Source organism: Daphnia carinata, chromosome 4 (assembly GCF_022539665.2).
Source record: "Daphnia carinata strain CSIRO-1 chromosome 4, CSIRO_AGI_Dcar_HiC_V3, whole genome shotgun sequence".
In the NCBI taxonomy this organism is placed as follows: domain Eukaryota; kingdom Metazoa; phylum Arthropoda; class Branchiopoda; order Diplostraca; family Daphniidae; genus Daphnia; species Daphnia carinata.
Window position 1 is genome coordinate 7,075,096 of NC_081334.1, and position 12,300 is coordinate 7,087,395.

The following is a 12,300-nucleotide window of genomic DNA, read 5'->3' on the forward strand; positions in this document are numbered from 1 at the left end:
GTTATAACACTTGAATTTCAGTCGACAGTTTAGACTCGATTTGACTTTTGATTGGCTCACTCATCCGAGAGACATGTAGAACATGCGATGCAAAGGTTCCATCAATTCGTGTCGACACGATTCAATTTAGTATCTAATGGAAAGGAAAGAAATTGATTTATTTTTTTCCATCAAATGTAACAAGGGAAAGGATCGTTTTATTTTTGGACAAATAAATCAAGTAAGTATGGCAACATGTTTGTCGAAAAAGATGTGGGCGCCATTTTTTCATTTTGTTGCCCCTTCCCTTTGTTTTAGATTGAGACAAAACGAGGTTTTTGCCAGGTGATGTTCCAGTTCTCGTGGGCGTAAATTACGTCAGACGGTAATGTCTTTGAACTCCTGAAACTGGTGTGCCAACAACTACCAGACTATTCGTCAGGCTTCGCAGTAATTAGACTTGTACATGGTAAGTGCAGAAGCCTATGAAGCATCGTGTGCATTTCGAAAATGTTTTTGTGTTATTTCTGAACCGTCGTGTTTGAAGCTAATTAAAACTAAACTGGTTAGTAACGACCCGAACAAATGACACGTCACATTGCCATAAAACGAATTCACGTTGAATGTCAATGTCAGATATCAAATGTTGACAGTTACTGCTTGTACTGGTTTCTTTTTTTATGAGACTCTTGATGTCGAGATTATTATTGCTTTTGTCGTCGTGGATTATTCTGAAAGTCGGACGATTCCCAGACGTCTATTTGTGGCAATCATAGACATCCAGTTTGATGTGAGGCTATCAAAAGGTAAATGCTTTTTCCTTTACGTAGCCTTGTAATCCCACCTATTTTGGTTAGATGTTTGTTGGCTGTTGTTGTCATAAAGCCTCTGTTATTGATAATCTTGAGTCTGTATTCTGATCAGGTTTTTTCTTATTTTCTGCAGGCATTTGTTGCTTTTCAAGTGGTATCCTAGAGGAACACGTCTCATACCAAATGAACCCCGAACGCTAATCACTCGTTTTTAATTTGGTTCCCTGGTTGTGGATCCAGAGAAAGCTGGTATTTTCCTTCCTGGTTGGGCTGTCCAAAAGAATTTCACATCGAAACCATACCCACAAGTAAGACACGATGCTTAAGCCATAGAGAAAGCGAATCGTTCAACTCCTCATTGCAATTTCAGCTTCTTGTTATTGATTACATCCATGTAGACGAGTCAATGCTGACGACAAACGAGTTAATTATTCATTTTTTTATCACAAGAAAACAGTTTTATTTTTATTAGCATAGCTATTTTGCACATCCCTTTGATCCACTCCAACGTGGGTGTAGAGAAAGCGGTCGAATTTTTCATGTGCTGTGGTCTTTCAAAAAACGAAAGATGACGACTTTTATCGATTGAACTACTCATTCGATACGTTCATTTTTCATCCCACTTGTTATCCTACATTCCCCTTCCCTTTGTTTCTATTAAATCTTCTCTCCTTGATAGCCAAGCGTGCGTCAATGATCTATAGCGCTCATTATACCCACCTATTCATTCTAGTATTGTGACTTGACGAATATTTGTAATAATTTTTTAAAAAAGATTTTTGCATATTGCCGATTTTTATCTGACAGGTCTTTTTCTTGCTACAGGTCTTTGAAATATGACTTTCTAGGACCGAAATTCAGGGACGCTGAGAGCCTGGATTATGGATTGGAAGTGTACGCGTGTTTCTGGTTGATTGGAGGCGAGACGGGCCGTCGACCAAGGCTGTCGCGAAATAGGAGTTGATTAGCACAACACAATCACGCAGGACACAGCCTGGGTAAAGAGACAGTCTTCATTTTGTTCAGTCACATTTGCTTCACTTCAAGGTCGATCTTCCTAGAGCGTTTTTCTACATCCACATTTCTAAGGATGAGGTGCGAATAATAAGGCCTTCACTCCTTGAAGAAAAAGAGGGCTGTTCCATGAGGTAACTAGCGTAAATGTACTCGTTCGCATCGAAATATTGAATTGATTTGTGATCGGAATTTGTTTAGGTGCGTGTCTATCGACGATATCGTGTTGTGCGCATCAACCGCTGCCCTCCTTGAGGAGAGTATGAGCAAGCGCAGTGTCCGCTATCTTAACTGGGCGACTCTAAAGCCTCCTTTTTTTTTTTTGCGAAGGCCACCGATAAATACAAGAGCCCAGCCGCTCCCGCTTCGTCACATTGCACGCTCCTCGGTAACATTTCGTTTCGTCTTCAATTCCGCTCAGCGCTCTTATTTTTTCTGGAATCTTGCATTTTTATTTGGGTTTTTCGTTTGAAATTACGGAACATCGAAGACCATTCGATTGTCAAGTTTTCATTTGGAAATTCGCAATATTTTAGTTGCTGTGGAAGGAAACTGATTTCACCGGACATTTTGAGAAAGACGGAAAAAAGGACTACAACATTGCAATCTTCTGGTATATTGAATTATTCTAACATTGCCATGTCTTTTTTTTAATGTGTTTAAAAATTATTGACAGGCGTCTTCCATTTTCGTGAACTACGAGATCATCTAGAAAAATGGTTTCCAAAGTGTTGGTCATCCTCTTGGCAGTTGCCGTCTTGAGCCAGGCCGTCCTCAGCCTCGATCCGCATTACTTTGACGAAGGTAAAACGTTATCCTTTTATTTCTTTTTTTTTTTTAAGGTGTCATTTAGTGATCGGAAACAATAGTCCATCCACAATAGTGTGGCCCGTCCCAATCCAGAACACACAAAGTCCACGTAATGGGATAGATAGAATTACATGCAGGGTGTCAGATTAAAAAAAGAAAGCATCGATAACTAATGATCTCTCCCCCCCCCCCTTTTTTTTTAGTTATATGCGTGGGTTGTTTTTCGACTGACACCTTTCAATGTATAAAGTGTTGTATGCACTGTGCATCCACAGCAGTAAGAATGCCCCTACACACTGCGTGTCTCTCTCCGAAAAGAAAAAAACACGGATCGATATCTTTCGCAGCTACATCTAGTTGGCTCCGTTCTTGTGTCCCTTCGTGTGATGGTTGGGATTAGATTTACTTCTGTTCCCCCTCGCACTCCTCTCACCGCGCACTTCTTTCTATGCAATTCTCTCACTTTTTTTTGTGCATGTACTCCGCGGAAATAAGAAAGTGGCTGGATAAAAAAAAAAGGTAAAAGGGCAAAGGAGAGAAAAAAACATTCCGCAGGATTGGTTAGAGATGGAGGCACTCAAACAAATAGAGGGGCATGTTTTTTTCGAGCTCCTCCGGTGTTGTAGTCATTTACTTTCGACTCAACGATCTGATCCAATTGGCTTTAACTTTTTCTTCTGCCTGTTGCATTGCTTTTTTTTTTTTTTACACACGCGCAATCGTAATCTTGTTGCATTATGTCATCTCCCTTTGATTTATCGGTTTATACTTTTTTTTTCTATGGTAGGGTTTATTTCCTCATCGCTTATTAGGATTTTGGAAATGAGTCGAACGTGAAAGATGGATCTTTTTTTTTTGCGAAAAGGGAATTTTTGGTTTTGTGTGCACTAACAAAAGAGCAGCAAACTGTTGGCCAGGATTGTATCATTGGCCATATGCGCTCCTCTCCTAATCTTATCTTTTCTTTTCGGCGGAAGGAGATGCGGGGAAAGTTTACTTTATATCGCATCACGAAATAAAAAAAAAAAAAAAAGGGCGGGATCTTTCGTGACTTCCCGGGGATCACACCGAACGGCTTGCTCTTTGTTGTGCAGTAGGCAACCAATGTTATATCTATGCCAAAACAGTTTTGCATCGAAATCTTTTGATACGACGCATAAATCTTTCTATAACATTCACATCTTTTGCTGGGTTTTTTGTTATTCCTCTGCATAACGACGCAAAAGAAATGGCGTCTTCAATAATTTCCCGAGTGTTTTCATGTAGGACGAATCCCGCGTGAATGCTTTTGCATTTGTGGCCTGTTTGCATTTTTTTTCCCTCCTCCTTTTTAATGCATCTATAAAAAAAAAAAAACTCCGGAGAGTGTCTATACAGTTAGAACTCTCTGGCGTATGTTTGGTACTTAATGTATTGGCCCAAAAAGACTTTCGCTCTTTAGAGGACGACGCGCAAAGTTAAAAGGTCACGAAAGTGTTCAGTTTTCCAACGTTTTCATTGGACGAAAGCCATGACCTTTCCATTAGGGGATTGTACATCTCTTTATAAATTGAACGATTTTCATAGATATCAAGGGATGGGTTTCATTTTTCGAAATGTGTTTTGTTGTGACATGTTTCGTCACGTACACCCCGTGACACGTTAAGATGAAAAACGTGTTTGAATTTCTCTTGGAAAACCTCGACCCGTCAATCAAACGCGCATCATCCGGTTAGACTCGAAAAGACCTTGCCCCCGCAGTGTCAATGCGCGCCGCAATTGAGAAACGGACGTTGATGATGATTGGCGCAAGGATAACGGGACAACTCCCGCATCATCCCCGTTCGACACGAGATAGAAAGTTGTCACACTTTCTAATACATTTTTTTTTTCAAAATGATTTCGTGAGATACGAAAGTGATGATCACGTTTTTTTTTACCCTTTTTTTTCAAATTAATTCAGGATAAATTTGATCCCAATTAAAATCGATAACGTTTTTTTTTTACGTTAATTTCGTTCCTCTGTGTTTGTCAATTCAATAATTAGATTTGGAACTAATAGCTTTTTTTTTGTTTTTTTTTTCCCATACTATTGGAGGGAAAATTTCATTTGACTGGAGGATGTGAGTAGATCCGTTTTTGATAGGCAATCAAGAGTTTGGATGTACTTGGCTTATTTTCCAATCTATTTCAAATAACAAAAAAAGAAGTTGTCGATCCTGCTCTCATTTTTTTTTATGGTTGTACGGATCTCTTCAGATCAACTGCTAATAGGGAACGTGCGCTTTTTACTCTCGCACCATGTCGTTTATCTCCGGTCTGGGAGTTGAACGTAATAGTCAAGTTTTTGCATAATGGCACTCTCTTGATCTCATTATCTATCGATCTTTTGTTCGTTTTTTTTGTTGTTTTTGTTTGTTCTATCCACAATCTTAGCCATCTGTTTTGCATTTTTCGGGGTAGGCTTTAAAAAAATCTCATCTATTTTTAACGTTCACATGAAAGCCTTCATACAATATTTTGATTTTATTATCAAGAAAAAGCTCTGAAAGCAGCCATCAAAATGTTCGAGACTTAGTTGTGATATAACGAACTAGATAATTTAAAGTTTAATCATTTTTCGGGGGTGGGATTTTAAATTCATCTTACATTGTTTAATCTTGAGCTGCTGGCAGAAGCATTGACGTCATTGTACATGACGTAAGGTGCGAGACGCTATGTCGTTTCAGAGCTGAAAATTCATGTACGCACTGCATAATTATTTTTTACGACACTTTGAGAACTGGGCGCGTTTGGCTACGGTGAGGCGTTAGATGAAACTTTAGGTCTTGTTTTTTTTTCCTTTTTAATACCGAAAAAGATTAACAGGGTTTATGTAAGACGTCGCCCTGAGACTTGAAGAAAACCAGCGTCGACTCTCGTTCAACTTAACGACCTTGTTTTTTTGTTTCCTCTCTCGTATTCGGAGAAGTTCTCCGAAGAATTGAAACACAAGACGCAGTAAAAGAAAGAAGAAAAAAAAAGGAGTTGTACATTTTCCGTGTCCTTGCTGTTGACATTAGGCTGGACGCGTACCATATGGCTCGTTTCTGCTGTTGCTAACTCGGTACAAATACCCCATCGTTTGTACACTCACAGCCTGCGCTATTGAATGTGTTGCCATGTTTTCAGTTTTTTGCGAGCGTAGACGGCCATTTTAGTTTTTGCCCTAGACTGAACTAAGAACGCCTTGTATAATGTACGGAATTTTTAAAAAAGTCAAATCATTTGCAATGGGTTTTCCCCGCGCAGCAAAATTGAACACGAGAGTACTTAAATTATCATTGTCGAGTTAGAAGGAAATGTTCTAATTATGCAAACGAAACGGCTGAACTCGAATGTGACCCCGTGTTTCCTACGCAATATCTGAAGGATAGGAAGTTTGAAAATTCAATTCAATGCAACTCTCCAAAGTCACACTCTGCGAACTTGACTAATAGCTTTTTGCCTTGCACCATTCACGCGTGAATCACAAAAGACGTGATCGATCGACAGTAAATCAAAGTACGCCTACGTAAGAAACGAAGACGTTAATAACCCATCCGCTGGCGTTGGAATGAAGACGACTAAAATTGTGTGGAGTGTTTGATGCGTGTTATAGAAGCGTGAACAAATGGCAGAATAACTCTTGAACGAGGTCGGGTGATGACGTGCGCTTTGTAACTAGAATCTGAACATTTCTCGGTACAAACGGAGACGCGCTGATGGAGACAGCGTGAAGATCTCAACTTCGGTCCTTAATTTCGTTGATGAGTTTGGATTTAAGTCTTTAAAACATTTTTTTTTTTGTTTGATTGCAGTGGCAGACGATCAGATGGCTAACGAACAACAAACTGCTGGACTGAACTATTTTACTGACAACGCTGAAAATCTAATGGAAAACGCCCAAAAGTATGCCTGATTTTCTTTTTTCTTATTCAATTTTCAATATTATTCGATTTTGGTTTAATGCTGTGTGCATCTCTGATTTTCCCCTCGTTTAGTTTTTCTTTTTGATTATCAGCCATTCCAATTGAGCCTCTGACCCAACTCTTTTTTTTTTTTCGGTTCTTATTTTTTTTTTGCGATTTCGTGGAGAACGGATGTGTAGTGTGTCTGATTAGCACTGTTTTCTGGAGATGGGATGTTTAAAAAAAAAAAACAGCAAGAGAATGACAGCTCAATTTAGAAAGAAAGAGAACAGCATTAATTGAAATAGCGTTGACTGGGGTGTCAGTCAACCAAGTGTAGGCGAGAACATACCAATTACACGCAGTCTTAAGGGGAACTGTCGGGACGTGAAGTAAAAATCATCTTACGGATTGACGTTTGTTAAAAAAAAAAAAGGGAATTTATATTTTGATTTGATTATTTGGTTCCTAGTAAATAAATTATAATAACCTCTGCGTTCGTTACGTTCATCAAATGGAATAATACGTAAGACAGGGCAAGTCACGAAAGGGCAAACGATGAGGCTTGTTGGATCGTTCACTTGTTGTTAGGGAAGTAAAAAAAGAAAATCGGTTTCTTTGTTGATCAAGAGAAAGTGTTGCATGTCTCGGACTGATTAATAATTAAGGCGCGCAAGAGCTACCGCAATGACATACTTTTCTATTCGGTCAGAGTGGTCATCTGTTTAAAGGATAATCGCTTAACCAAGCAAAAAAAAAAAAAAACAAGATCAATTGCCAAACCGTTTCGCCTGCGAAAATGGACGAAGTGAAAGTGTCGTGAGCGAAGCGATCAATGAATAATAAAATTTGTTCTTTTCTTCCTTCTGTATTGCCACATAAATCATCTTGATCATGTCCGTTTGGTTTATCGCCATTTTATTCTCGTAACAGGCAACGTCAATTTTCCGCTAGTTTTTTTTTTAACGTTCTTTTTAAAATAAAAAATCGCGCAGGTTTTCCCCCGTTTTATTTTTTCGCCCACTTTCACCCCTATTTTTCTCGTTTTTTTTCTTATGTTTATTTCTTTTTCAGACGTTCGCCTTTGATTTATGTTTCCAGACGATCTTGCATCCGCCGCGGAGGAAGCTGCGACCACCGGAGGAACGATTGCTGCTTCAGCAGCTCCTGTCGCTGCAACCTGTGGGGCTCCAACTGCCGATGCCATCGGGCCGGACTCTTCCAGAAATGGGGCTAAGAAAACCGACCCACTCAAAAAGAAAACAAACAAAGGAATTGATTCGGAAAAAATTCATTTCTCAATACCTTCCCCAAAAGAATATCCCAAACACGACGGAGCAGATCTCAGCCCTCACTAAAGAAACATCACCAGCCATCAGGACAAAGCATCAAATAATTTCAATTACCAATACGTTTTTAGGAAAAAAAAGATTATTTATTAAAACCAACTTCCTATTTTATTTTTTTTGTCGACATAAGCAATTTTATTAATTCATTGGTTTTCAGGCTCCATTTCATCTTTTTCGAAGGAAATACTAGCCGTTCTTGTCGAAAAGGGAAATCGCTTTCCAGACCCTCCACATCCAAAATTTAAAGAATTTATTACGTAAGTCAAGAAGAGAAAATCAACGGTCATGTTTTCAAAACAAAAAAACAAAAAAAAACCTGAATTGAAAAATGAGTTTATATGAATTTTTCATTTTCTCAATATTCTTCCACGACACATGATATTTTATTTCTATATATTAATATAAATTGTTTTAAAATATGATTTTAATATCAGATTGGCTCTTTATATCTGTTTCTGCCCCTCAAATCAAGACAAAATGGGGCATCTCTGTCTATTTCCATACTCCTGTGTAATTCCCAGCTATTTTTTGTTTCATTGTTCAATGTTCAAGTCACTGTTGTATTATTAATATAACACATAATTAATTGTACTCTTCAATTAAGCTTACAAAAACACTATGAAAACAACAAAATTAACTCCAAAAAATAAAAGTCAGGATTATTTAGCAACTACATACATGTGCTGATAGAATTGGTCAATCAATTCAGTTCTTCTAATAATTGATGAATATATTGAAATAAACAACATCCCAAGATAAAACAAACAATATCATAGAAAAAGGTGATATCTGACTTCTTTAAAAAAAAGAAATAAAAGAATAATTGGTTACATCAAGCTGATGTGCATGCCGCCTCCAGCTGCTGCTTAAAGGGCAGTGATGTCGAGAGCTGGAACAGCATCGCTGTTATATTGGTCTTCGGCTTCCTTCGGAGTTATCCTCGTCCCACGTCATCGTGTTTCTTTTTAATATTAATGACTAAGGATATTATATAGGAAAAAGACTATCAATCGATACACTTTGCCTAGGATGTCCTGCCATATTCCGGGAGGACATAACACAAAAATGCGATTTTTTAACTTCAATTCAAGCTTCAATATGATTCGCATGATTCATTCATTTTGTGAATGCAAAATATATGAATTTTAGCGGGTAATGACATCGTAAAACAAAAGGGATTTGAAGATCAATAAAAAAAACAAAAGGGGGAAACTGTTGGCGGATTCATCTTGGACTCTATGAGATTGCACACATAGATGGAGCTCCTTGTAACCGGCCAAGTGAAACGGGATAACAAAAGCGAAGACTCTCTAGATGAAAGGCAATAAACCTAGGGGGGCGTTGCCCCACAGAGAGAGACACTGTCGATCTACTGTTTATACTTGATCGTTAAAGAAGCAATGAAAGCTGCCTCATTGCTCCAACTATTCATCGAAAAGATGAAAGGCTATGTCAAAGACGATGGCGGGATATTGTGAAACGATAAGTAGAGAACCATGACACTTACCCCGTTGATATCCAGACAGGAAAAACTTGAAAATAAAAAGGTATGCTGTAATCTTTATGTCATTCGTGTTCTTATTTATTTTGTTTTCCCTTGGTATGTGATTTAAAAAAAAGTGTCGTGGAACGTTGTCGTCAGTGCCACTAGAGAGCGCCACTAGAGCATGACACGAACCCATTATATCCTCACACCAGACGGGACAGAGTCTTTTGGGCGAGTTACAAAAAGGACTCCAGGGTTTCCGACTTTTGGTTGCAGGTTTCCGACACTTGGACATCTGGTACCCGACGAAAGGACATCTGTTCACCGACGTTTGGACTAGTGGTCCCCGACATTTGGGCGCAACAATATATTGTTGCTGAACCCAACGAGCGCTACACTTTCCGACAAGAGGACTCCCGTGCCATCGACATTAGGACTTTTTTTTTTATTGATGATTAGTATTGTATACGTCAAACGGACTCCCGATCTAGCGACAAATGGACTCTCCATACAGTTACACGTTGATTGTTTTATTTCTATTACCTTATATTTTATACATACTTTTGCCAAGTAGGTAGGATATTTAATTAATGTTATTATTATAGAGATGTTTTTCTATGCTGTATCTGTTTATAAATTGTACTATTTGTATTACAGAAAAAAGTATTAATAAAACTATTAGTTTAGCCCCATTTGCAATTGTATTGTTTACTTTTTGGCCATGGCGTTTGACCGAAACCAAGGTGTTATTTACGAATTAGTGCAAAATTACGTGAAATCGAAAGCATGTCTCGCGCACCTGAAGTCCTATGTAGAACAAGACAGTGTTGTAATGAGAGCTGCAACTGGACACGATTGGGGAAAGTTAAAAGCTAATGCCACATATGGCATTATTGCATCTTCTGATAATCCACAGAGGATAAATGCTGTAAGTTTCAGGTATTGTTTTTATTCATATTGAATTGTAATCGTAAGCCATGTCACAAACCCAGAATAATCAATTGATCATTCATTATTGTATATTTAACTATTGTAACAAAGAATTACATTGTTTAGGAAAACTAACTTCGTCTATTTGTTTTGTTGTTGTTAACTTTTTTTCCAAAAAACTGTATGCCGAAGTGCCATAGAGACCGAAGAGACTTTCATTCAGACGCAAATGTATTGATTTTTCGTAATATTTATAATGAATGCAAGAAAAATCCAATCAAGGAGAAAAAAGAAAAGCGCGTCAAGGCAGAGTAGAGATTATTCTTCCCGTAGTTGATTTTAGGTGTGTTTTCAATAAAAATGAGATGATTTTCAATTGGAAACCCTGCTAACTTTTCATGCTAAGAGAGATTAAAATATTAAGTTATCGCTAAACTCAAGAACTTGGATTTCACGATAGAAGTTTACTTACGCAATGAAGAGGTCAATATATTTTACAGTCAATTACACAGGAGGCCAAAGGGTATTGATTTCTTCATGAAGTGATTCAGGTACCCAGGCTTTATAGGCCCCCAGGAGATAGAATTTATCTTTTTGCCAAGCGGCAAGAAGCGAATCTAAGCTATCGAGATTACCAATTGTCAGTTGTTGAAGTAACACTTGTGTCTTGGGCTGGAGTTTCACCCATGTCTTGACCATTGTTGATGGAGTTGACAGCAGAGCTGCCGTGTATCTACATAACAAAATTACTTATTTAGTACGGCTGGAAAATATGAACAAAACTAGAGCCAATACGTACTTTGCTAGAGGACGACAAACCTCTCCATTAAGGAAAAACTGGGCTAAAAACTTGAACCGGTCGATACCAGCTGGATATTCAAGCTCCATTACAGGCAGAGGCCAACCACTTCTCCCAAATGTAACATTCATGTGACACATTACACGGCCCTGGTCTGAATCATAACCAGGGGCAGGAAGCTCCAAGGGGGCAGAGAAGGTGCACTGTGTAGGACTGAATATAGGCAGCCATTCGGGTTTGATGGCCCTAATACCACGCAAATAGATTTTGTTGGCATGTTCATAAATGTCCTGATAAATGATCCATTCAGGGTGCGAATAGCGCAAGATACTCGATGAGTTCAAGAAGACAGGATCTTCCATTTCTGGGCAGCGATAAGCGTATTTGTACTTTCTACAGTCTTCGGTTTCCTTGATTTCATTTGGAGGTATTCGCTTAGCCACGTGATCGGGAAGTCCAGCCATCAGAATCTGACGCAAAAGTTTGGCTTGCAATTCAGTAGGGGGGCGCCATGCGAGGGTCAACCACAATCGATGCAGTGCCCGATGGTAAATTCAAGTTCGTTTCGTTTGTCAGCTAGACCCGCAGTTTTCGGACTTCACGAAGAGCTTTGCTACGTATCCCGTTCGTGGAACAAAACGCTTCAATATCACCCGAGTACTCGGCGGCGCCAACAGCACGCAGGAGTACCATGGGGTCTCCTAAAAGTAGGGACTGTCCCGTTCCAGCCCAGGACGTCTATCTTGACCAAGCCACCTTCTGTGAGTATCGCCTGCTACAGAATCGGCTGGCTGATCCAGCACAAGTTCTTGTACTAATAGGGCAGCCACCAGAGTAATGCTCAGCTGACGTAGGTCATTTTGTTGGCTTAATAATAACATCTTTGCAAAGCGCGGTGCTAATGGATAAGCTGCCATGGCTCTGCCAAGTGGAGTGATTTTTGACATCCATTCTTGGCTTTCTGTAAATGCTAAAATGAATTTTCAATATTTTAAAATGTAATTGAAAAACAGTACGAATCTTACGTTTGAGTCCTACGCTGCGTGGCGGCGGTTCCAGTGCATTTAGCAACAACAGCCGTCGCTCAGCTGCGAATAGTTGCTGAATATCAGGTGGTGTGGGGAAAGGAAAGTGGATAACTTTTTCAATGTCCATTGATTTCATTTGTAGAACTAAGTCGTCGATGGGTCTGGAATAAAACTTTGTTATACTT

General features: G+C 39.0%; 1 protein-coding gene and 1 pseudogene across 2 annotated transcripts; one reads left to right on the top strand and one right to left on the bottom strand.

Moving 5' to 3' along the window:
• The first annotated feature begins 1,637 nt into the window (after positions 1-1,637).
• On the top strand, positions 1,638-8,463 carry LOC130687665 (U8-agatoxin-Ao1a-like). Of its 2 annotated transcripts, XM_057510843.2 has the most exons (7): positions 1,638-1,789; positions 1,853-1,939; positions 2,007-2,193; positions 2,296-2,418; positions 2,482-2,609; positions 6,434-6,524; positions 7,598-8,463. In XM_057510843.2, exons 5-7 carry the CDS (start codon positions 2,522-2,524, stop codon positions 7,758-7,760), a joined length of 342 nt encoding a protein of 113 aa, XP_057366826.1. In that variant the 5' UTR covers positions 1,638-1,789; positions 1,853-1,939; positions 2,007-2,193; positions 2,296-2,418; positions 2,482-2,521; the 3' UTR covers positions 7,761-8,463. The 2 variants fall into 2 exon arrangements, with proteins under 2 accessions (XP_057366826.1, XP_059350833.1); XM_059494850.1 differs by lacking the exons at positions 1,638-1,789; positions 1,853-1,939 and having other exon boundaries at positions 2,029-2,193; positions 7,625-8,463.
• Positions 8,464-10,761: 2,298 nt separating this feature from the next.
• Positions 10,762-12,251, bottom strand: LOC130687563 (probable ATP-dependent RNA helicase DHX37; annotated as a pseudogene).
• Positions 12,252-12,300: the final 49 nt, after the last annotated feature.

What these genes read in the sequence shown, in the direction of transcription:
- LOC130687665 (XM_057510843.2), top strand. Translation starts at nt 2,522, where the DNA reads ATGGTTTCCAAAGTGTTGGTCATCCTCTTGGCAGTTGCCGTCTTGAGC. An exon ending in TCCGCATTACTTTGACGAAG is followed by an intron (nt 2,610 to 6,433) that starts GTAAAACGTTAT and finishes GTTTGATTGCAG; the next exon opens with TGGCAGACGATCAGATGGCT. An exon ending in CTAATGGAAAACGCCCAAAA is followed by an intron (nt 6,525 to 7,597) that starts GTATGCCTGATT and finishes TTTCTTTTTCAG; the next exon opens with ACGTTCGCCTTTGATTTATG.